We start from the raw sequence: 26246 nt of genomic DNA, 5'->3' as shown, positions 1-26246 counted from the left end.
AGCATCTTTTCTGCATTTGCCAAGTGATGAGAAGTTTCTCACCAGGGAGCAGTGAGTTACAAATTAAGGGGAATTATAGCTTGTTAAATGCCTCATTAATATTCAGCTTCCTATCTTAACCAAATGCACCAAATAAGCTAGACAGTGAGAATTCTCGCCCACAGTAGTCAGGGTGGATACTGGATGATTTCGGCTGATCCATGCTTCCAAAAACCTTCTCCAGGCACCAACATCTCTGGGTATGGTCCATGGGCACTGGCCGTTTGCACCTGGCATCTGCCATGTCCCAACCTTTAAGTACCCTCATGACACACCTCCAATCCATTTGCACTGCACTTCATTGTAATGCTGCAGCAAGAAAACAGTGTCTTCAAGGGCTTGCACCCAGCTCCTAAATTGGACCAGGTTGTATCACCAGGCTCATCATTTGCTGTCATAGTGCCCATTCACTCTGAGCCTAGCTATGTGCTCGGAGTGTCCATGCCTTGACGTTTTACACTTTTTTTTTCCCTCCTCAGCCAGATGTACTAGGCTCATATTACTGCTCTATAGATGTGCTGTTTAGTGCAGACACTAAGCCTGAAGCCTGCCATTGTTGTCAGCAGGCCTAAGTGAAGAGGAAGGAGAGAGCCTTTGCACAGGAAGTCCCAGCACAGTAAGTCGAGAACAGTCTTTCGATGTCAGGGGCTTGGATACAGTCACTGGGGTGGTCAGAATCAGAGTTATCCCCTCACAAGGAGTGAGGAGCTGAATGTCTGGTAGCCCACGACTCGTCTTGACGCTTTCTGTCCTATTTTCCTCCTGGAATGAGAGAGGCAGGTATTACTGGACATGAAAGTGGGTAACACATCTCTCTCCCTTTGGTACAGAAGGTCCTAAAGGAGTGACTCAGCGCAGAGGACATGCTGGGTTAGTGATGCCAAAGGTCAGGCTGTGTGAAAAATGTTGCAAGCAATAATGAGAGAGGTGGAGAACAGGTCTTGATGGGAAGTGGGAAAGGCAGCAGAGAGATGGTGGAACTTATGTTGGAGTGGAGAAGGTCACTGATCTTCTAAATTGCTGGGAGTTGCTTCAATTGACAGACTGGACAGAGCTAGTGGCAAACCCCAGAGCAGGTTGATATGTTTGATGTTGTGGCTTGGGAGAAGAGGAGACCCACCCCATCCAATAGGAACTCCAGGTCCCTTCCCAGCAAGCAAGGCTCCAGCTTCTCTTTATAGGCCATAGCCAGGGCAAATGTAAGGAGCCATGCAAGGTAGCTGCAGACTGGCAGTGGTCATCTGTGTACACAACAGGGCTTTTAAAGATGGGGAGGGCACGAGGAACACCTGTCTCTCAGCTGATATCTGGTCAGTGGGGAGTTGATCCGGGTGTATGGTAAAATGGGGATAGAATCAAACGTGAGAGGCGTCATTGGGGTGAGGTAGGTCATTAATGAGGCGTGTTTCGAAAGATATTGCAAGAAATCCCACTGGCTCTCGACATGAGAATCCCCTAACAAAAGCTCAAAGCAGCTTCCAGTGAGCTCAGGGGAAAAAAAAAAAGCATGATTCAGCCCATTGCATCTTCTCTGAGTGGGTGTTTTATTTTTCAAGACTCCTATTTGGATGGTTTTTGAACCTTTTTGGGTAATGATAGCTACATGTTGATTAACTTTTTTTATTTGCAAAATAAGCTCATCCCTCTTATTGAAGGAACCTGCTGATTATATTTGAGCTACATAAAGCCTGAATATTTGCAAGTAGGGCATTATACTAAAGATAAAGGTGATAAATGCATTACCTTGATCTCAGTGGGGATTTGATTTGCATGGAGCACCAGCTAGAGCATTGTACACTAGCGGCTACTTGCAACCAATGTGTAATTTGTATGTGACATTTGCAGTGCAGTTCACTCATGCGTTGGCTTGCAAGAACAATCCCATTAACATTCATTAAACGGCATCTATTATTTAATTTAATTTAACATATCAGTAACATCACATTCCTTTATGACAGCAAGCTAATAAGATGTTTCCTATAAATCAGACTCCACATTGCCTGACTTAATTTTTTGAAAAGTTTCCTAGAAATCAAACTGCAGGCACACTATTGTTAGGTGTTATATATAAGCAGCTTTGCAATGCCAGTCAATTATTTCAAGGACGAAACAGCTATTTCAATAGATAGCCAATAATTATTGACCAGAAGTGAGTGGTTCTGACAGTCTGTTGCCAGTATTCTTGTTAGATTAGTGAATTTTATGGAAACTCAGTGCCAGATTTCTCATGAAGGGAGAATCTTTTTATCTTAATTAATTCTTGACCTACTCGTTTCACTTGAGCATTATTTTGAGTAACCGTTCTTTAAATTTTTGTAAAATGAATGGAATCCATTTGTAACGGAAGTACAATAATTTTTAAAACATTATCTGTCCTTTTTTAAATTTTGTCATACACCCAAGCAAATTCCCAGCAACACCAGCAGAAAGGGACTGACCAGAAAGTTGAGAAAGATGATAATTCTGTTTAACCAGTGTCATTATTGGGTAAACTCCTAAATGTGTCCTTGGCCTTTGGTACATTTAGAATATGGCTTAAAACCTAGATCTTTTAGAAATGCCAATCTTCAAGTTTTTTTGAGCTACATCTTGTATTTCTGAAACTTTTATGTCAGCAGCTAGGATATTAAGACCTGTAGTCTTTACTGTGTCCAGTGTAATTTCTTCATTGTATAAAGTAGAGTGAATAACGTACCAGATTATGCAAATGTAAAGTATGAAAGTCTGTTGATGTTGTCAATGGCTTTAAAGGGGCTTCGTGGCTGGCTAGTTTTGAGATGATAGATCTTTTCTTAATCTACCTCACAATGATAGACAAATGCCATCCATGGTGCTATGTAGTACTATGTTATTGCTCCCTCTACATACTTTTGAACTAAACCCAGTATTCTGTTTTGCCCTGTGGCTTCCTTCACCTGCAAAATGCCAGAACTGGTCTTGATGAACTGAATATCTGAAACCCTTCCTCCTGCACATTCTCTCAAAGTTGCACATTAATGTGAGTCAGGCATAATCCTGAGATTACTACTCTGGATGTCATTCTTCTCAATCTGGATCCTATCACCTTCCCAAGACCAATGCTCCTCTTGCCTACATTTTCCAGCTTCTTCATGAACTATTACCTCTGGCTGCTGCCTGTCCTTTTCCAGTTTTTTTTTTAAATCCACTCCATCATGCCTTTTTGCCCTGGTATCAGGGAAGAAACTTTTTATTTCAGGACTCAATCATGGGTACAGAAAAGCTGCCTATGTGTCTATAACCCTAAACTTTATCCTGAAACATATACAATACAGTCTAAAACTCAAAGTGGAAAGTTATGTTGAGAAGTTATTGACCTGAAATGTTAACTCTGTTTCTTTCTCTGCATGAGCGTTGCCCCCTACCTGCTGATTACTTCCATCATTTTCTGAGTTTTTATTGCCAATTTCTAGCACCTACAGTAGTCTACATTTTCACAGGTTTCCATTATGTTTGGCATCAAGTGTTTAGTAAAAGTGAGATTATCGCTGGCAGGATTAGTGGACAAAATGCTTAAACTATTTGTGAAACTCTTCACTAAGCTGTCTCATAAACTGTCTTCAGCAATGGGATGATGCTGTGGCTTTGAGGTGTGTTTTGTCCTGGTTTCTTTTGGGGGGGGTGGACAGGTGGTGAGCAATCTGAGAAGATATGTAACTTGTGAAGCCTTGGGTGTTGTTTTTTTTAAAAGTTGGAACAATAGAAGCAGCCTGAGTGGGCCTACAAAACTAGGGATCTTTAGCATTCAGTCATTGTTGCTGAAGTCCTAGCAGGGCTTGAAAGCTGTAAATCACTCTCGTTCTCGCTCCAAATTGTCTTTTTGATGTTCTTCCCTCCTGGATTGGAGAACTGCATGTGAGACAGCCTGATTTCTGAATTTGCCTTTTTTGGCAAGGGTGTATTTATGGGATGGTACTATATTGGAACGGGTACTGTTTAGTTCTAAAATAATCTATTATTATGTTAAGCTTTATGATAGAGTTGTTATTTCAAGTTCCTCTTTCTTTTGTTGTATTTTAACTATAGTGTTTGAATAAATAATATGCTGAACGTCGAGTAGTTTGACCAATCAAATTGCATATGGAACACAGCACCTCGTGTTTGCCTTTTTAAAATAAGAAAACGTTAGAGTCTAAACTACCTTTAATGTATTTTGAGGGGGTCTGATCCATAACAGTAGGAAGTGTGCAAAGATATATTGTTTCCAATTACAGTTAGATGCCAATCAATTTGTCAAATGAATTACTTTTATAGACTTGACATTATTTGATGGCTTAATGTTCTATTTGTTTATCAATAATTTTCTTTCAAGTACTTCTTTCTTTATTGCAGAGTTTCGACAGATGTGTGCTACAGAAAACAACCATGGGGTTTGGTGAAGTCTTTCATACAGAAAAACTCCTGGAGTGGATTGGAAGATTACTTCAAGCACTTAGGTTACTGCTAAATTTAAGTGTTTGATATATTAGTAGATGTAAAGTACATCCGATGGCAAAGTGGGATCACTAGAACATACTTGAACTGGAAGGAAAAGTACATTTGAGTGTACTTGGCTTACATTAGTGCCTTTTAGTGGGTAGCTATTCAAATGAATGAGATGTTGAATAATGTAGATCGGAAGGTAGAAGTTCAGTTCTTAATTCATTCTGAATTAATTGATCTGAGTCAGGACAATAATTGGTCTTGGGATTACAGACTATTCTTGAAGAAATCAGTGCAGACTTCATTTCTGATTCCAGCATCACCAAATCTTGCATTTCTCTGTTCCTGATTGTATGGCATTAACTCCTGCTGGGGTGCACATTTGTTCAAAAATGACAACTTGCAATTAAAGTGCACTTTTATTGCACACGAAAAGCTAAAATCTACAATGTGAGTATCAATGAAAAATACTTTCCATGCTGACGCGTGGAAGATATCTAGTCAGATGTCCAAAAGTTTGGTCAAAGATGTAAACTTCAAGGATTGCCTTAAAGGAGGAGAGAGAAAGAGACCGGGAGCTTTAGAGAGAGAACTCCAGACCTGTGGATGCTGGCAGCTGAGAAGGTTTGAGTTATAAGGAGAGGCTGGATGGGTTGGGACATTTTTGTTCCCATGAAGCATAGGAGGTTGAAGGGTTACCTCAAAGGTTTGTAAAATTGTAAAGGAGCATAGATAAAGTAAATGGCAAGTGTCTTTTCCTTAGGGTGGGGGATTTCAAGACTAAGGGGCTTATTTTTAAAGTGAGACGAGAAAGATTTAAGGAAAATATGTTGGGGGGGCAACTTTTTTTAAACAGAGTGGTTCATATGTGGAATGAACTTCTAGAGGAAGTGGTGGATGTGGGTACAGTTAACAATGTTTAAAAGACATTTAGATAAGTACATGAATAAGAAATGTTTGAAAGGATATAGGTCAAGTGCAGGCATGTGGGACTAGTTTAGCTTGGGATTATGGTCAGAAAGGTAAATTGGGTCGTCAAAAATTTTGTCAGACTAGGATCAAGAAAGCAGCTTCGCTTTTTATTGTTTCTAGACTCCAATTGGAAAAGGTTGGCCGTTCGCATGTAAATTATTTGTGAGGAATAACTTATCTTCATAATTACTCTGCTTGGTACCCCTTTATATTTTACACACTCTTTAAACTTGCTGATTGTGGGATGAATGTGTTATCGAGGCAAACGTGTTAATTAGAGCCGGAGTGTTTCTCATCTAGTCTGCCAGCTGCCTGTGTAGAGACTGAAGGTAAGTGATGCACCTCTAAACCACCAGATATTCTACACCTACGCCATATTGCTGCAGATGGGTTTTTTTTTCGATTTTAAGGCGATGAAAAGTAATTTGGAGAAAGGTGACTTCAACTTTACAGAATGTCTTGTTGTCGCAGAATCTGACTTGTTGATCGAAGAAGCAACACACAATCCAATCTCCGCAGAATTGGGCCAGTCTGGGTTTCGGAGACGCCGGCGAGCTTTCAGCCGAAGCTATACAGATCAGTTTCCCAGCTTAGCTCCTCGTCTGGATGTGGATACGAGAGAAATGTACACGGGTAATATATTTTAGTTTGACTGTTAGGTTACATCAGGTTTGGATAAAGACAATTGACACTTCGGTGTAAATTTCAACACGTGTGAATCAGCTACAGGAGCAGCTTCAAAGCAGCGCTGGGGTTGACACTGAAATACTGGACTACAAGAAGGTTTTTGAAATTTTATTCACTTGTGGAATGGGAGCATCGCTGCCTGCCTGTCCCTGGTTGCCCCTGAAGGTGGTGGGGCGATGTCTGTGTGGCACACTGCAGCCCATGTGCTGTAGGTTGACCCACAATCCTGTTAGGGCGGGAGTTCCAGGATTTTGATCCAGTGATAGTGAGGGAACGGTGAGATATTTCCGAGACCGGATGGGGAGTGGTTTGGGATTGAACTTTTAGATGGTGGTGTTTGATATTATCTGAAGATAGCGCAGCAATCTTTGTGACAGGCTTTCATCATTTGCTGACTGTTCAAAAGCACCCAACCCCTGACCGGCTGTACATTTTCATAACTTGGTTTGGAGTTTCTTTTAATATTAATCTGTAACTGGAGGATTGTAGGGAGATATCTACAGTTAGCTCAAACTACCTGTCAAAATGCAGTGGTTGGTTGGCGCACTGAGCTGGTTCGTTAATTCACAGACGTTTCATTACCCTGCTGGGTAACATCAGTGCAGCTTCTGATGAAGTGTTGTTGTGTTTTCCCACCTGGTATTTAAACTCTGGGGTCCGTTGGATTTAATTACCTCCTTTCTCGGTTTTCCTTTGCAGTGGTGTGTGTATATAGGGTCTAGCTCTAAGTGTTTATTGATGGCCTTCTTGGTGGAGAACCAGGCCTGTAGGAATTCCTGTGCTTGTCTCTGTTTGGTCTGTCCCAGGATCCTGGTGTTGTCCCAATTGAACTGGTAGTTCTCCTGAGACGAGTGAGTACTGGTCATGTCTTTCCAGGCGGGAAAACACAACGGCGCTTCATTGGAGGCTGCACTGATGATGTTACCCAGCAGGGTAATGAAATAACGAACCAGCTCGACGAGCCAACCAACCACAATATCCACAACCCGAGCTACAAATCTACTCTAGTGCCTGTCAAAATATGTAGGGATCTCTGCACCATCCTCAACCCACATCTGCCAAGCTCAAACAGGAATCAACCCCGAGAGGGGAATAAATACAGGATGGACCTGCAAGAAGAGGAACTCTCAGGAATCCTGCCGGATCAGTTGGCTGGAGGCACTTATACACCTGATCCTACCACATGCATCCAGCACTAACGGTTAACTGACTTTTGTCTCTGGATTTGGATGGAATCGTGCTGAGGTGAGAAGGATGTGGGAAACATTCTATTGCATTCCACTTCCTGGAGAAACCTCTTAGGGAGTCTGGGATAACGGGAGGCAGGCAGAAAAGTGGATCTGAGGCAGCAATCGGTCATCCTCGATCTCACTGAACGGCGGAGCACGTTTTGAGGAGCTAAAAAGCCTAGCCCTATGCCCGTTGTTTTTATATTCAGTTCTTTTGCTTTTATGATATTGCCTGCAACTAGAGCATAGTTGTTCTAATTTTGTTATCTTTCTTGCAGACAGAGGAAATAATTTGGAAAGTAAACCAATACTCCAGAATCGGAGCCTTTCAAAGTTTGTGTTGGGCATGAGTGCAATGTGAGTGCATTTCAAAAGGATTTTCAGAAACATTTTTGCAAGAACACTAACAAGAGTAAAATAAAAAAGATTCTGGATCTAATTATAAGCTATTGTTAAGGCAACACCTCCAAACGTTTGTCCAAAAGTATACAATATGCATCAAATCTTAGACATTTGGGCCAAATTTAAAATAAGGTCTTGAGAGAGCATGTACCAGGTGCACCCTACATGTTTTTCGTGTATTTAGTCTAATTTTTAAGCTCTGCTGTGGTGGTTCAGTATAGTCCAATAGCGTGCTTGTTATGAACAATAGATATTGCACAAAAGTGGAATTGTCATGTACACAGCAAGCCTGAATCTAGGTTGCAAAGCTGAACATACTGTCTTTCTTGCACAACTTTTAGAATACTGCGTTCAATTCTGGTCTCTCTCCTGTAGGAAGGATGTTGTGAAACTTGAAAAGGTTCAGAAAAGATTTTATGTGGATGTTGCCAGGGTTGGAGGGTTTGAGCTATAGGGAGAGGCTGAATAGGCTGGGGCTATTTTCCCTGGAGTGTCGGAGGCTGAGGGGTGACCTTTATGGACGCTTATAAAATGAAGGGCATAGATAGGGTGAATAGCCAAGGTCTTTTCCCTGGGGTAGGGGAATCCAAAACTAGAGGGCATAGGTTTAAAGTGAGAGCGGAAGATTTAAAAGTGACCTGAGGGGTAACTTTTTCATGCAGAGCATGGTGTGTGTATGGAATGAGCTGCCAGAGAAAGTGGTGGAGATGGGTACAATTACAACATTTAGAAGGCATCTGGATGGGTATATGAATAGGAAGGGTTTAGAGGGATATGGGCCAAATGCTGGCAAATGGGACCAGATTAATTTAGGGTATCTAGTTGGCATGGACGAGTTGGACCAAAGGGTCTGTTTCTGTGCTGTACAGCTCTGACTCTGACTCTGACTCTAAGTAGCATGCATTGCATTTATAAACAAATTTTTTTTTTTTAAAAAAAAGTTGATCTAGTGATCTTTGCAAGCTTATTACAGGTAGCAAAACTATATACTCTTATAATTTTTAGTTTGGAAATTATACCTTGGTGCTTTAAATATTCTTCTGGTATTCCTGTAAAACTAGAAAAACAGATGTCCCAGAATTTACCCTTTGAACCTCTACAACTAATTAAATTGCTTATTTATTTCAGACTCTTTATCCTAGCTTTGTTGAATTTAGTCCTCTATTTTAAACTTCTGAACATAGAAAAAGTGGCTGAAAAAGTCCATTCGTCAAACAAGATCGGAACATCCGAAAAGCTGAGTGCTGGGTAAGTGATGCTTCACTCAAAAAAAACAAATGTATTGCAAGGACAAAGTACAAAAGAATTAAATTGTAGGTAATCTTAAAAGGTGTTCTATTCATGTATTAGGAAAATCACTTATTTATGTAGAGAGAGTCATCATGTATCATTCTGCTTCAATTCCTGAGAATAGCAACTTTTAAGTGAAATATAAGTTTCCATAGAAACCAATGTAAAAACTGAAGTTAGATTCTCTGAGATCTTGTTTTACAACAGGAAAAAAAAATTATAAATCCTGATAAGTTGAACTAATTTACCTTGTTAACCTGCTACATCACTAAATGAAATGACTTTTAAATATTTGATTTTCCATTTTTAAAAGAAACATGTGACAATCTACTCTCAGAATGTTTTAGGTTTTTAGCTAAGATTTGCTGGAACACTCGCTCAGCACCAGCTGCAGCTGTTATAGTTCATTCTTTATGATAACGTGTGTTGTGGCTTCTCCAATGTGAATGTCACATTGGAACTTCAGCACTGTATCAAATCTACAAGCGGCAGCAACTTGGAGAGGGGTAGGATGATGCAAATGCCAGGGAGAGGCAGCAAGTCCCATGTCTTTGGGAATGCAGATGTAGAGGCCCTCAACCAAGGAGAGGTGCTGGAGATTGCAACGAAGGCACAGGAGAGGCCTCACATTGAGGGGGGCTGGGGAAACACAAGTTGCAGGGAGTACATAAGGAGAAGCTGAGGGTCTTGGTGGAGAGACACAAATTGTGGCAAAGTCTCCGTGAACAGAAATCAGAGGTTATGGTGGATGAATGTGTGGCTGGAAGGCTGGTGTAGGAAGGGAAGGCCTCAAAGCCCTGGGGCACTAGGACTGGCCCTGGGGAAGATGGCACCTCTAAAAGCTGGATAGGTTGTGTTGAACCTGTGTAGAGCTGGGATTGAGTTCCTTGCAGGTTGTGTGCCAGTGCTGTCGAGAGGGTTTTCAACCAGCTTGGTGGGAATTTGGGAAACTGGACAGCAGAGAAGACAGACGGGGCCTGTGCTTTAATGTCTCATCTGGCTGTGCTCCTCTTATTATTGCACTTCTATGGCCAGGCTAGATTGTCAGCTCTGGTTTCTGGAATGCGAATAAATGCACAATGTTCTGACACAGGTAAGCCTGTGGTCCGTGGCTAATGGTTCTAAAATAGACCACATTCCTAATTCGTAGTTTATATTGTGTCCCATAAATGTTTGTTTGTCTGTCAAATATATCCTTCCAGAAGATAAAGGGCCGAATCTTCTGAAGAATGTCTGTCTGCTTCACTCCTCCTTTTGTCAGCCCTAACCTAGCTCTGCATTTCTAGCTGAGGCTTCTGATGCCAGCCTGTTAATAAATGTGGAAGAGGGTAAAAGATGTGCCACACCTTCACTTTACCACACTAGTTGCCATATTCTGGTAGGTGTTCATTCAGTATCACACTGGGCATGGGAATAATGAAACAGCGTTTAGTGAGTCAGTTTATACATTTGCCAGTTGTCTGTTTATTAAGGCAGGAGTCAGTCTATCATCTTCAACTGTTTATTGACATTTCATAGTCCAATACAAAATCCTGGTCTGCTATCTTCCCCTTCCTGATCTACTCCCATTTACTGATGAAAAGCATCCCTTAAATATACGCTCCAAGGAAAATCTGCTCTCTATTATTTCTGGAGCATGTTCCAGTTCATCCTTGTGCTATTGTTTTGTCATTAACGAGTGAATGTGGGTGAAGGAGAGGGTAGGATGGATGAGGTATAGGGTTTAGCTAGGCAGGGACGGAGCTGGGTGAGATAGAAGGCTGGTGGAGTGGCGTATGGGGTTGGGGTGCAGGTGAGATCCAGGGAGCCGGTGAGAAAAGAGAAGTTTGAGACTGGTGCAGTTGGGAAAAGGAGAAAGTCAAGGCAGGCCGGAACAAAGCAGAGAACGAGGTAGGACTGATAAATTAAACTGCATTTATCTCAATGCAAGAGGCTTAACAGGTAAGGCAGATGAACTGCGAGCATGGTTGGGAACGTGGGACTGGGATATCATAGCAATTACAGAGGCATGGCTCAGGGATGGACAGGACTGGCAGCTTAGTGTTCCAGGGTCTACGTGCTAAAGGAAGGATAGAAAGGGGGGCAAGAGGGGGGGAGTGGCATTTTTTGATTAGGGATAACATTACACCAGTACTCAGGATATTCCTGGGAGTACATCCAGGGAAGTTATTTGGGTGGAGAAGAATTTGTGTGTACAAGAAAATTTTCTCATTCAATATGTGGATGTACCTACTAGAGAAGGAGCAAAACTTGACCTACTCTTGGGAATATGAAGGCAGGATTGAGGTGTCAGTGGGAGAGCACTTTTTGGGGCCAGTAACCATAATTCTATTAGTTTTAAAATAGTGAAAAGGATAGACTGGATCTAAAAGTTAAAGCTCTAAATTGGAGGAAGGCCAACTTTTACAGTATTAGGCAAGAACTTTCAAAAGTTGATTTGGATGGGGGGGGAAGGGAGGGTGGATATCTGCAGGTAAAGGGACGGCTAGAAAATGGGAAGCCTTCAAAAATGAGAACGAGTCCAGAGAGTGTGTGTTCCTGTTAGGGCAAGTCTGGCAGGTGTGGGAAATGCTGGATGACTAGAGAAATTGAGGCTTTGGTCAAGAAAAAGAAGGAAGCATATGTTAGGTATAGATAGCAGGGATCGAGTGAATACCTTCAACAGTATAAAGGCAGTAGGAGTATACTTAAGAGGGAAACCAGGAGGGCAAAAAAGGGACATGAAATAGCTTTGGCAAATAGGGTTAAAGAGAATCCAAAGGGATTCTACAAATACATTAAGGGCAAAAGAGTAACTAAGGAGAGAATACGGCCTCTTAAAGATCAGCAAGGCCACCAATGTGTAGAACTGCAGGAGATGGGGGAGATACTAAATGAGTATTTTGCATCAGTGTTTACTGTGGAGAAGGATATGGAAAATAGAGAACTTAGAGAAATAAGCAGCGACATCTCAATGTCCTTATTACAGAGGTGGTGGTGCTGGATGGCTTAAAAGATGTAAAGGTGGATAAATTCCCATGACTTCATCAGGTGTACGCTGGAACTCTGGGAAGTGAGGGAAGAGATTGCTGGACCCCTTGCTGAGATAGCAAAAACAAAGTTGCTGGAAAAGCTCAGCCGGTCTGGCAGCATCTGTGAAGGAGAAAACAGTCAATGTTTCTGGTCCAGTGACCCTTCTTCAGAACTTGCTGAGATATTTGTATCATCAATAGCCATAGGTGAGGTGCCGGAAGACTGGAGGTTGGCTAACGTGGTGCCACTATTTAAGAAAGGTGGTAAGGAAAAGCCAGGGAACTATAGACCGGTGAACCTGACATTGCTGGTGAGCAAGTTGTTGGAGGGAATCCTGAGGGAAAGGATTTACATGTATTTGGAAAGACAAGGACCGAGCAGGGACAGTCAGCATGGCTTTGTGTGTGGGGAAATCATGTCTCACTAACTTGATTACTTCTTCAAAAGAACACAATGAAGAGGATTGATGTGGGCAGAGCAGTGGACGTGATCTTTTTTTTTGGACTTCAGCAAGGCGTTTGACACAGTTCTGCATGGTAGACTGGTTTGCAAGGTTTGATCAGATGGAATACTGGGAGAACTAGCCATTTGGATACAGAACTGGTTCAAAGGTAGGAGACGACAAGGTGGTGTTGGAGGGTTTCTTGTCAGACTGAAGGCCTGTGACCAGCGGTGGGCCACAAGGATCAGTGCTGGATCCACTGCTTTTTGCTTAATCTTTTAACAAAGATCTGTAGCTCGGGTTGCAAATACAATCCCACCCCACCCCTTAACAACCCACAAGCAAGAAAAACAGCTGAACAAGATGGCCACAGGATGCTATGAGTTATAGTGACAGATGCCCATAACCGCCTCCCCAAATATGGATGAGAAATATTGCGCCAAAAATCTCGACACTTGAACTCGATCAACCAACGATGGACCACAACTCTCAAATAGGCCATCCGGGTCCGGCAAAACAGGACCAGAACCAAGAAGAGACTCGCAACAGGAAAAACTGCTGGAACTGATGCATAGCAACGACAAGAACTAACCAGACACGTGGATAAGAAATTTTGTAAGACTGACACCTTGCAGACACCGAGAAAACTGTCATAATACAGAGACTTAACTATAATTAATGGACGCCAACAAAACAGACTTCCTGTCTGCGCTCGAGGCTACACTGAAATCTAATGGACTCGCTGACGAAATCCAACAAGCCGTCTGACCTCCTCTGAACAGGAGGAGCTAGGCAAATGCACTCAACACTTCAGAAAGAAAAGCCCTTGAAGGGCAATAAAGAAGAACAGGAACATCATAATCTTACTGGCAGACAAAAGCTGCTTGGTGGCTATAATGAACAAATTGGACCATATTGGAGAAGCACAAAAACTACTGGCAGCACTTATCAGCAGAGGGAGTCAGACCCCACACCACAGTTAGGGAACAGAACCACCCATACACTAAAGAAATTACAACGGGCAGGCCAAATAACAAGAACAGACTTCCTAAAAATGAAACCCGAAGGATCAAACAAACCAACCCGCCCCCGCCGCCACTGATTCTACAGACTACCCAAAGTACACAAACCTGACTTCCCCCTCAGACCCATAGCTTCCCTGCAGGGCACACTGACACACACAGGCTAACTAAGGAGTTAAAACGCAGACTAAAACACCTCACCGATGGATCGACCCACCCCGTACGTCCTGCACGGGAATTCCCGGACAACATCAGGAACATAAAAATCGACAAGGAGGAAATGATGGTATCCTCTGACATTTACAGCACTATTCACCTCTATCAACATGACACTAGCAAAGGGGATACTGGCTACATTACTGGACAATCCAAAAACACAAACCTCCAAATGAAACCATCAGCAAGGACAACATGCTGAAATGACTAGACCTATGCCTCACCCCACGTACACTTCATCTTCAACAGCCAGATATATGAAAAAATTAATGGAACACCCATGGGTTCACCCATCTGGGGGCTCATGTTGGAAGCTGTTATGCAAAGACTGGAACACACAGCCCTCCCCCAGATCCAGCTTAGACTATGGGTTAGATACGTGGATGATACCTACGTGATCATTAAACGAGCAAAGTTAGAAACACACCACCTTTTATCAACAGCATATTCACCGGGATCAGGTTCTCCAGGGAAGAAGAGAACAACAATCCAACTCTCGTTTCTAGACATAATGGTGAAAAAACGAACAACGGTGAATTCCTTACCAGCGTACACAGAGACTACACACACAGACCAAATCCTGAATTGCAACAGTAACCAGCCCAGTGTGCACTAATAGAGCTGTTCAAAGACCTGTTTGTTTGTTTAAACAAGCAATAACTCACTGCAACACCCTGGAGCTGTGCAAAAATGAAGAGGAACACCTATACAGAGCCTTTTGCAAACAATAGGTATCTCAACAGCTTCATCCGCCAATAGATGGCAAACAAACAACACCAAGAAGACACTGTACGCCCCAACACACAGGCCACCCTACCCTATGTTAGAAACACATCAGAACTGACTACAAGACTCCTGCGACCTCTTGGAATGAGGATAGCACACAAACCAACAGCCACACTTCTTCGCCAGTTACTCTCCAAGACGAAAGAGCCCATACGCACGATGAGCAGGACAAATGTGATATACAAAATACCATGCAGCAACTGCGAGAAACATTTACACAAGACAGACGGGCAGGAAACTCCCCACCAGGATACGTGAACACCAACTCTCCCTCGTTTCAATACACTCCAACATAGAGGGACATCGATGTGACAGTACTAGGAGAAGTGAGACAAAGACCAGCATGATAATTCCTGGACGTCTGGTTTTCAACCACCGATGCAGTTAACATAGACCCCATCTACATACCACTATGGTACAAAACCGGAAACAAGACTGCCCACCGTGACAGACCAGACTGTATAAGTTCAGAGCAGGACAGCTTCAACGGAGGCTACGCAACACTGACTATGTCCCCTACAAGGGAGACGAAACATTTGCACGAAAACCAGTCAGCTCGGTGAACCAACCTACAACTCCAACTGCTTTTCAAATCCAAATGACTTGGATTTGAACATGGGAGGTATGGTCACTGAGTTTGCAGATGACATGAAAATTTGGAGGTGTAGTGGATAGTGGGCAATGAAGAAGGTTACCTCGGAGTGGAATGGGACCTTTTGATCAGATGGGCCAGTGGGCCGAGGAAGGGTAGATGGAGCTCACTTCAGATAAATGTGAGGTGCTGCATTATGGAAAGGCAACTCGAGGTAAGGTCCTGAGGAGTGTTGCTGAACAGAGGTACCTTGGAGGGCAGGTTCAAAGCTCCTTGAAAGTGGAGTCGCAGGTAGATAGTATAGTGAAGAAGGTGTTTGGTATGCTTGTGTTTATTGGTCAGTGCATTGAGTATAGGAGTTGGGAGCTCATGTTGTTATGGTTGTACAGGACATTGGTTAGGTCACTTCTGGAATACTGTGTGCAGTTCTGATCCTGCTATACAAAAGATGTTGTGAAACTTGAAAGAGTTGAGAAAAGATTTACGCGGATGTTGCCAGGATTGGAGGGTCTGAGCTATAGGGAGAGGCTGAATAGGCTGGGCCTATTTTTCCTTGGAGCGTCGGAGGATGAGGGGTGAACCTTTTTTAGAGGTTTATCAAATCATGAGTAAATAGACAAAATCCTTTCCCAGTGGTGGGGGAGTCCGAAACTAGAGAGTATAGGTTTAGGGTGAGAGGGGAAAGATTTAAAAGGGACCCTGAAGTGGCATCTTTTTTCACAATGAGGGTGGTGTGTGTATGGAATGAGCTCCCAGAGGAAGTGGTGGAGGCTGTTACAATTCCAACATTCAAAAACATTTGGATGGTTATATGAATAGGAAGGATTTAGAGGAATATGGACCAAATGCTGACAAATGGGACTAGATTAATTTAGGACATCTGGTCCGCATGGATGAGTTGGACCAAAGGGTCTGTTTCTGTGCTGTACAGCTCTGACTCTATGACTCTAGTGTTTCCTGGGCAACTATCCAGATGATCAAGTCAGAATTGTTTTAAATGTTTCAAAGAGTCCTTGGAAAAAGGGAAATTGTCCTGTTGAAATTTGAAACTTGCCGAGCAATTCCTACAGTGATGGGTCTTCTACGGGATCTTGGCAGACAACAGGAACTGATCGACCTTAACCAAAAGAAATTCATGTAGGAGTGTGAGATAACCAAGTTTAGAGCTGGATGAACACAGCAGGCCAAGCAGCATCCGAGGAGCAGGAAAGCTGACGTTTCTGGTCCGGACCCTTTTTCAGAAATCCTTTAGACCAGAAAAGTCAGCTTTCCCGCTCCTCTGCTGCTTGGCCTGTTGTGTTCATCCAGCTCTACACCTTGTTATCTCGGATTCTCCAGCATCAACAGTTCGTACTATCTCATGTCGGAGTTTACTTGATTACAGCATCCAGTCACATTGCAAGAGCCTTCATAATTTAGACCTCTGCTGTATTAATGATGACTGTATGTGGATATTCAGAGTTTGTTCACAGGAAAGGTTAGTCCTTTGAAAGAAAGTGATCACCAGCTAAAGCTATGTGGGAATGTCTGCCATCAAGTGGAACTATCTTTACAACCTGGACAGGCTGCATCAGGTTCTATAGTCTCCGTTTAATTCCTACCAAAGACATATATTTTTTCCTGGCAAATTTTCTTCTGCAGATTAAGTATGCTAGTTTCTTTCTATAGCAAAAATACCAGACAAAAACCTTTTTTTAGAGACAGGGAATGCCTCATTTATATATGTTTTACTGATAGGCTCAACTGATCAGATTTGAGCTTCAACACAAGCAATAGATATGGCAATAATGAATCCTGACAGGAGGAGAGCAGGCACTGAGTAAGAAAGTTTACAGGAACTACTTACACTATCATGAAAACGTTTTTGTATCTAGCTGGAAACCTATCCTGAAAGCCACTTCACATTTTGCTGAGACTGTGTGTATATTCTCCTCTTCTTTTCTCCCCTTACAGTCTGGATGAAGAAATAACGACAAAGGGAACAAAACGGCAGGATAATGCTGGACTTCACCATCTGCGTGCAGTGATCAATGATTCTGTTTTACTTCTAGAACAGGTATTTCGAGCAGGGCGAAATTGTTTCCTTGGATTTTCGCATTGGGTGGCAGGATGAATTGTGTTTATAGCAATCCAACCCTGTGTGTCTTGAGAATGCCAGCAGGTCAAGTTGCTCCGTGATCCAAGCCCTCAATGCCTGAGAATCGGCTGGTCAAAAGCCTGCCTCCATTTCAAAACCTCGGCCTGGCAACTCCAGCACTTGCCTAAACTCTGACCAATTCCCTCACTCGTTTATTTACTTTAGCCCTCGAGCCCTCTGTAACAACAATTGGAAGTTGGAGTAGGAAGGGCAAGACGGTTGCTCAGGGGTTAGCACTGGTGCCTCACAGCAGTGGGGACCCGGGTTCAATTCCAGCCTCTGGCGACTGTGTGGAGTTCGCATGTTCTCCCTGTGGTGTCTGCGTGGGTTTCCTCCGGGTGCCCCAGTTTCCTCCAATAGTCCAAAGATGTGCAGTTTAGGGTGGATTGGGCGTGCTAATTTACCCCATAGTGTCCCGGAATGTGCAGGCTAGTTGGGTTAGCTATGGGAAACGCAGGGTTACAAGGATATGGTAGACGGGTGGGACTGCAGCCTGACCATTTGCTTGCAGCCATTGAGCCAGGGCGGAAATGACTATTACAAGGGGGCATAATTTTAAGGTGATTGGAGGAAGATATAGGGGAGATGTCAGAGGTAGGCTCTTTACACAGAGTGGTGGGTGTGTGGAATGTGCTGCCGGCAGTGGTAGTGGAGTCAGATACTTTGGGACATTTAAGCGATTCTTGAATAGGCACATGGATGATAGTAAAATGTAGGGTATGCAGGGTAGTTTGATCTTAGATTAGGATAATAGGTTGGCACAACATTGTGGGCCGAAGGGCCTGTACTGTTCTATGTTTGGAAGCTTTTTATGAAAGCATGCAACTCGGTGACGTGTTTGAAGTGGTCACTAGCAAACTGTAAGCTGTTGTCTGAGATGAGCTTCTCAAGAACACTGTGTAGTGATAATCCCTTGGAGCCTAGCAATAGCTATCATTTCAAGGTGTGTGATGGCCAAATGTTGAGAATAATAGTGACCGTAAGGAAAGTTTTTACCCTTGAAGGCAGATTCAATCTGAGGTGTTCCCTTGGCCAAAAAAGGGAAGGTTCATTCTGTCAAGAGTTTCTTTGTGTTCTTACCTATGATTGGCACGCTTTGGACAATTGGAGATTTGTGTTCAAAGGCCTTTGATTTCCAGCCACCAAATGGAGCCATGCCCAGTATTTGGTGATGCTGAAATGACCCTGATATAGATGTTAGAGTGTACACTCTGAGGACATAACTGGTCTGTGATCTGCCTTGGACAAATTCCATTGCACCAAATAAATAAGCAGATGGAACTGGGTTCAGGTGACACCTTTGCCAGCTCCTTAGTTTTAAGGGTAGCCCCAATAGCTTGTAGTCTGTTTGGATTGTGAACTTGAGACTAAGGTCGTAACCGTAAAAGAATTTTAATTTTAAACATTCCCAACTCTTCTGCCATTCTGAAAAAGGAGCTGATACATAGGAAAAATACACCAATCCCAATTTAAGTTGTTACTGTACGCTACCTTTCTGCAATTCATGCTTGAGGACCCTCAAATGTTTCTGTAGCACATCTCCTGTGTAAATATTATTTGATTTTTTTTTTTCTTTTCCTGTGAAAGTGTGCAACCTCGCATTTTCCCACACTATATTCCATCTGCTAAATTTTCATCCGCTCACTTGAACCTGCCAATATCCTCCTTGTAGACTCTTTGACTCATTCTCACTTCTTGTCTTCCCATCTATTTTTGTGTCATCCACCAACTCAGCCCATAGTACATTCACTTCCATCATCCAAATCATTTAATAGAGGTTGTAAATATCTATGGCCCCAGCACCGATCCCTGTGGCACTCCTCTAGTTAAAGGTTGCCGTCCTGAAAATACCCCCTTTATCCCAATTTTCTGTCTTCTATTCGTCAGCAATTGTCATTTCATGCTAAAATGCTACCCTGCCACCATAGGCTCTTCTTATTAAGTAGGCTTGTGTAGAACCGTATCAATCCAAATAGATTGCACCTTTTCTAAATTCATTTGTGGGATGTGGGCGTCACTGGCTGGGTCGGTATTTCTTGCCCATCCCTAGTTGCCCTTGAGAAGGTGGTGGTGAGCTGCCTTCTTGAACCACTGCCGTCCTCCTGCCGTGGGTTGACCCACAATACTCCTGCTTCACTGTTTTCTATCCCTCCAGAAAGGTCACTTTTAAATTTGTCGGGTATGACATCCACTTCACGCTGATTCTGCTTGTCTATATTCCATTTCTAAATACTCTACTAGTAAGTCCTTTTTATAATGGATTCTTAATTTCTGCCACCGGTGGAGGGGGGAGGGGATATTGGCAGCTTTTCAGAATCTAGGGGTTATTGGAAGATTACTGTCGTTCATTACCAGCGCATTCATTATCTCTGTCGCTTCTTCCTTTTAAAATCCTAAGGTACACTCCATGGTGGAAGGGAACCTATTGTCCTTTAGGTCCATTAGTCTCTCTAATACTTTTCCTGTAATGATAGTATTTGTGCTTATTCCCCTCATCCCAGCCCCTTTTGATTATTTTGTATTTTTCGATTTGCTATTGGTCCCTCTACTGGGATGACTGATGGAAAGCATCCATTTGACATCTGTTTCCTGAGTCTGTTTTTCTAAAGGCTTGGTGTTCATCTTGGCCCCTCTCTTCCATTTGATACATTTTAAAGAATCGTATGTTGATATATTACATGCTCGTTTTCACTCAATTTCTTTTCTTCTTTCCTCTTATTTTTTAGATTTGTGTTTTATTATTTTTCCTGTGTTTAGTAATTAATGAATTTCTTTTTTTCTTTCACTCAAAACCTTGTGATTGGTTTCCTATTTGATTCTGGTCAATTAGTGAACTACATTTTAATTATAATGTGAATCAGCTATGTGTTACAAAGGATTTAAAATCTTCTGCAGAAAACTGAGGCATTTAGAGTTATAGAGTCACAGAGCACGAAACAGACCCTTTGGTCCAACTAGTGCATGCTGACCATAATCCCAAACTAACCTAGTCCCACCTGCCTGCACTTGGCCCATATCTCTCCAAACATTTTCTTATTCATGGATTTGTCTAACGGTCTTTTTAAACATTGTAACTGTACCTGCATCCACCACTTCCTCTGGAATTTCATTCCACTTAGCAACCACTGTGTAAAAACAGAAATTGCCTCACGTCGGACTAGTTTAGTTTGGAATTATGTTTAGCATGGACAAATTGGACCAAAGGGTCTGTTTCCGTGCTGTATGACTCTATCTTTATATCTTTCTCCTCTTACCTTTTAAAAATATGCCCCCTAGTCTTGAAATTCCCCACCCACCCTAAGGAAAAGACACCTGCCATTCACCTTCACTATACCTCTCATGATTTTATAAACCTTTATAAGATTACCCCTCAGTGGAAAAAGTCCCAGCCTATCCGGCCTCTCCTTATATCTCAACCCTAAAAGAGAGGTGATTCTGATTATAACAGTACTTGTATACAAGAAGAACATTCATCCTATCAATTCTTTTGCTTTGCTTTCTTACTCCCAGCTGAAAGGTTCACTGGCGACAATCCAGAAGAGTTTTGAACTGAAAAACCAGACAGTGAAAAACCCAATCAGATAGCATTTCTGAAGAATGCGGGTGAAATCTATGCGTGGTTGAGAAATGAAGATGGAAAACAATAAAAATAATACCTTGTATTTATATACTGCCTTTCACATTGAGAGCAACCCATAATAATAAATTATGTTTATGCCTGGGTTTGGGAAGTAAAGCTGCAGCCTCTGACCCAAATCACTGATATTGACCCTTTTTAAATGTATAAATTGTGATAATCACAGTTTCAGTCTTTGGACGTACAGTACTGAACACAAAAGATAAGTTCAACAATTTTAATTTGCAACCATGAATTTTCCAGAGCTTTGGAATTTGATTAAATGACAAAATACTGCATTAAAGCACTGCACTTCACTAATCATTTAATCACTCTATTTTCACCGGTTAAGAACTGTCCAGCTTGTTTCAGCTATGTTTCTTCATTGATTGATTGATTGATTTTATTTTTTTTTTTTTTTTTTTTTTTTGCTGCACCATTTTCTAAGCAATGTTCCATTTGATGTGGAATTGACACTCTAGCAGTCGCCGTGCACAAAACATATCTAGAGTTTGTACTTAGAATAAACACAGATTTTGTTTTAATGTTTATGAATAGATTTTTAATGCATAGTATCGAATTGCAAAGTCTGTTCTAAAACTTGAACTTTTTTTTAGCGAAGAAGGCAAGGTTATGATGTGATCTGAGAAGCACCACTCAGGGTCACTTGTTTCATTGTTTACATTTTAGAATTTTAGTTTGAAATGTAATATTATTCTGCTTGTGTTTCTAATTAAGCATTGGTTGCTAATGAAGACTTGAAGGCAGAAATTACTTTCGAATGTTTAGTGTATGCAACTAATAGCTGTGTTTGCTTATGGAGGCACAAGAAACAATGCTTGCTAAGATACTGGCCAGAGAAATATCCTTTAGAAATATGAAGTGTTTCTCTGTTGATACGAACAGTAATTTGGATTCTCTTTTAAGTTGAGGCAGGAAGCCAATGTCAACTGTGTAATGGTGTGGTGAAAGATGACTTGGATGTTCTGATGCATCTCATCTTTCATTAGATAACTGGAGTTCCTGACCTTAAGGACCTGCTGTTGGAATTTGTTTTATTTGAATGAGTTTGGTTGTAATTTATGTAAAATTAATAATCACTTGGGGAATCAAAATTCAGGAAAGGGATTTTAGATTATCCATATTACATTAGTAATGAATAGGTACTGGACAAGGATGGTAAGGAAATGTACATCAATTGGCAAACTAAAGACATTTTATGGAAAGATTTTTTCCAAGTTTTAAATTTCTACTGTGCAATATCTGTAGGGCATTGTTCTGGAAATAAACTCTATTCATTGTTAATTGCTTGTTTCTGTATCACTGTTTCTTGGGTAGAATCTTCCTTTTTAAACAACATTGTTGAGAGGTTTAAATAGGAACATGAGTAATCCGCTTGTGTTGTACTCTAAACCTAACATTTATCTCGCTTGAGAGTTTTTGACCACTTATTGGAGAAGACTAGATGCCTTTTTTTGTGGATTTCCATCTTGTTGTAGTGGAAAGGCTCGAATTCCATTGATCCTGGGAGTGATGCAGTCAGGAGGTCCTCAGTTCTTGGCATGGCCACCCATGATCGTAAGTTCAGAGGGAAGGTGCCAGACAAAGCATAATCCAAAACACCACCTCCAGCGGTATTCCAGGAGGAAGATATCTGTCTGTTATCAATGGCTGTAATGGCGGATGAAGGCTGCAGCAGTAGGGAGATCCCCAGTTGTTGAAGTTGTCGAGGAACGTGTGTTTGCTGATGTGCAAAGACAGTCCAAGTTAGAAGATAACCTGGGGAATTCAACCCCCAAACGACCACCGTGGACATCAGGATATATGCGCGCATGCACCTCTCCCTAACTAATATTGCTGCCTACCACTGCAGATACTACAAGCCAGGAGCAACCTTGCACACTGACCTCTCTAGAAGCAAAACTGCCTCAGAAAGGGAATGGTACCTTACTTTCCACCTGGATGTCCTACTGGATGTTGTGGTATAGAGAAGGACCATCTTCCCAATTGGTGGGCCACGAGAGGAGGTTGAGGAACCAAGCCCAGCTGGTATAGACTCTCATAATAGCTCATCTCGGGGTCAGATCAAATGTACAGCAGTGCAGGGACATGGTCAGTGACCTGTGTTCCATAACGTTATCTGCTACCATCTTCTCTCTGTCTCACTATTGCCAGCATCTTCTTTCAGCAACTCCTGCCCACCACATCCTGTTTAACCCTTCCTAACCCCTGGCTGAAAATGCCAGGCTCCAAGAATTGCAACGTGAGAAAGCAATAAGAAATAAAGCCAGAACATGCAATGTGTGTAGATGCATGAGATGGTGGTGTGACCCTATGCATGAAGCATGGGACAGGGTGAGGCGGGTGCTTTACTGATGCTAACTTCAGTGGGGCGAAGGCGAGAGGGCATGGCCCATGCAGCATTCAAGGACACGTTGATGAAAGGACGGTAAAGTGGAGCCTTGGAAAAGCAAGGGCTGAGCTGCAACATCAGGTAATGACTGTTTCTATTCAGGAATTATTGCTGCCCAAGGCCTCTGGAGAGGAGGGTAGATTTGCAAGCTGCACAGAAATGAGACGAGATTCGGTAGGAGATGGAAAAGAAGGTAGTCGTTTATTAGTGTGATTCACAACTTGCCATTAAATCTGAAGGGGAAAATCAGAACTTCTGTTTGCAACATCAAGGTTCAGATTATTTTCGATGATGCTACCTTTTCCTAGGTTCCCTGTCATTGCCCCAGTCTGAGGGGCATGGACAATGCTACCCCACAATTCAGAACACTAGGCACTCGGGATGGAATTGTATAGGGGTCTGAACAATGTGGGCTATGGAGAGAAATCCTGCGAGAGGTCAGGTGAGGGTTATCTCGTAACTAGGAGAACTCACTGCAACATCCAGATGTCCAGGGGAGACGTACACTAGGTTGCAGCTTTCCAATGACCTTACTAACATCCTGTCTCATTTAACATGCAGCTTCCTATCTCACCAATCCGCTCCAAGCAAGCCAGACACCTGAATGCTCTGTGGCATTAGAGCGAGTTCCTGATGACTTCAGCTGGCTGCTGGCTACTTGCACCAGAAAGACCTCCATAGAGTGATGGAGCTATACAGCACAGAAACAGATCCTTCTGTCCACCTTATTTCTGCTGACCAGATCTCCTAAATTAATCGAGTCCCATTTTCCAGCATTTGGCCCATATTCCTCTTAAACCCTTCCTATTCATGTACCCATCCAGATGCTTTTTAAATGCTGTAACTGTACCAGCCCCCACCACTTCCTCAGGCAGCTTATTCCATACACGCACCACCTTCTCCGTGAAAAGGTTGCCCCTTATGTCCTTTTTTAAATCTCTCCCCTCACCTTAAACCCTCCTAGTTTTGGACTCCTCCAGCCTAGGAAAAAGACCTTGGCTATTCTTACTGTCCATGCTCCTCATGGTTTTATAAGTCTCTATAAGGTCACCCCTTAGCCTCTGACGCTTCAGGGGGAAAATAGCTCTAGTCTATTCAGCCTTTCCCTACCGCTCATTGCCTCCAATCCTGTCAACATAACATCCTTGTAAATCTTTTCTGCGTTTATGTTGGACGTTGGGCAAAGTCACCTCAGGGCACTGGCCACCTGCACTTCGCATCCACAGATGTTGGCATCTGATGTATCGGCCTCTAAGAGCCCTTGTGGCCTGTAGTGTGGAAGTATGCTGTCACTGTAATATGCAGCATGGACACTTTGGGGGGGGTGTGGGGTGTGCACACAGCTAATGGACTGGACCAGGCCTCACCTCCTGGGCTGTTCATTCGCTCTCATGTGCATACTATCTCATAGCATTCTTACTTTACACTATTTTTAAACTTGTCCCCCTCAGCTAGAGATACCAGTTTCTCCATGCTACTGCCTTGCTGTGCCATTTATTGCACACACCAAGCGAGGAGGCCCATCATTGTTGTTATAGTTCTCAGCCGTAGCAAGGAGGGAAAGCCTTTACACGGGGGGGTCCCCAACACAATAAATCCGGGGCAGTCTGCAATTCCAGTCCAGGGTCTTGGGTATGGTCAGTCAGCTGCTCAGGGTGGTCGGAGTCAGAATCCTTCTCTTCAGAAGATGTGAACAGCTGCCTGCCTGCCTTTCTATGTTGGAGGCTGTTTTCCTCCTGGAACATGTGTGCGGCAGCTATTCAGGGAGATGAAAGTGGATGGAACAGCTATTACTGTTGGTGCAGGTGGGGAGGTATCCTGGGTGAGTGAGTGGGCAGTGCAAAGGGCATACAGGGTTACTGGTGTCGGAGGCTGGGATGGGTGACGGTGAGTGAGGGAAGATGGTGCAGGCAGATGTGAGAGTGATAGAGCCTGAGCCTTGCTGGGATGTGGGTACGGTAGATGAGAGAGTGAGCCTGAGGTATCAGAGAGATGGTGGCACTTACATTGGCAGAGTAGAGATCATTGACTTTCTTCCTACGTTGCTTCACATTCCTCCAGACAGCTGAGACTGCTGTAACTTGGGTGTCAAGCTCGGATTAGGCTGGCATACTCCCATCATTATGGCCTCCGCCGCTGTACTAGGGAAGACAACATACTGCCTCTGCTCCAGCCCATGCACCCTGCAGGACCTGCCTGCAAAGTGAAATGAATATTTTCCCTTGTGGACCATTCTAGGACAAATGTCAGAAACTGTGCAGGGTGGCTCCTGAGCTTGTCTGGGCGCAACAAAGCCTTTTTGAAGGTGATGCCAGCCCCAGGAATTCCGGTAAATTCTGGGATATCCCAGCAGTGGTGAACTGTTCTAGGAATGGCACGTGGTAAAGCTGGGGCTAGAATTGGGCCAGGGGATGTCAATAGGAGTGGGATGGATGGTTACTGAGGTGGCTTTGGTAAAATATAGTGATCTTGCTAGGGCTTCAGTGAGAAACCCTCTTAAGGAAAAAAATTGGCAAAACCGACAACCAAAAGACTAAGATTCAGTCCATCGGCAAATTGTGGTTAATTTATGAAAGCCAACATGGAATAGTTAAGGTGAATTCATACTTGACTATCTTGCTTAAGTTCTTTTGAGGTAAGGAAGAGCACTGAGGCTAATGCTTTGATAATGTTTACATTATCAAATACCTTTTGGAAGTCAAAGTGCTGCAAAATGCCCTCGAGAGTACACTGATTCAGCCTCAGCTGGAAGATTGCATCTAGTATTAGGTGCCACATGTTAGAACGGATGTGATGGCACAGAAAGAGTGCAGAAAAGAATTCACAAGAATAGGCCCAGGGATGAGGAACTTGAGTCGCACAGATACATTGGAGAAGTTGAGACTGTGTTTTCCTTGAAGTTTTGATTGAGGGTATTACAGACAGATTCAAAATCCTGACGAATTAGGAGA

The 26246-nt window shown here is 42.8% G+C and overlaps 1 protein-coding gene across 1 annotated transcript in view; it reads left to right on the top strand.

Moving 5' to 3' along the window:
- Positions 1 to 22187, top strand: part of gramd1c (GRAM domain containing 1c) — a 41170-nt gene extending 18983 nt beyond the window's left edge. The window contains exons 6-11 of the mRNA XM_048598325.1: positions 4390 to 4493; positions 5923 to 6084; positions 7646 to 7724; positions 8898 to 9017; positions 17083 to 17185; positions 20777 to 22187. Of these exons, the coding sequence (XP_048454282.1) occupies positions 4390 to 4493; positions 5923 to 6084; positions 7646 to 7724; positions 8898 to 9017; positions 17083 to 17185; positions 20777 to 20851 (643 nt within the window). The 3' untranslated portion in view covers positions 20852 to 22187. The remainder of the gene's footprint in view (positions 1 to 4389; positions 4494 to 5922; positions 6085 to 7645; positions 7725 to 8897; positions 9018 to 17082; positions 17186 to 20776) is intronic.
- Positions 22188 to 26246: the final 4059 nt, after the last annotated feature.

The sequence above is a fragment of the Rhincodon typus genome, chromosome 6 (genome assembly GCF_021869965.1).
Source record: "Rhincodon typus isolate 14 chromosome 6, sRhiTyp1.1, whole genome shotgun sequence".
Classification (NCBI taxonomy): Eukaryota; Metazoa; Chordata; class Chondrichthyes; order Orectolobiformes; family Rhincodontidae; genus Rhincodon; species Rhincodon typus.
This window is presented reverse-complemented; position numbering and strand designations above follow the sequence as displayed.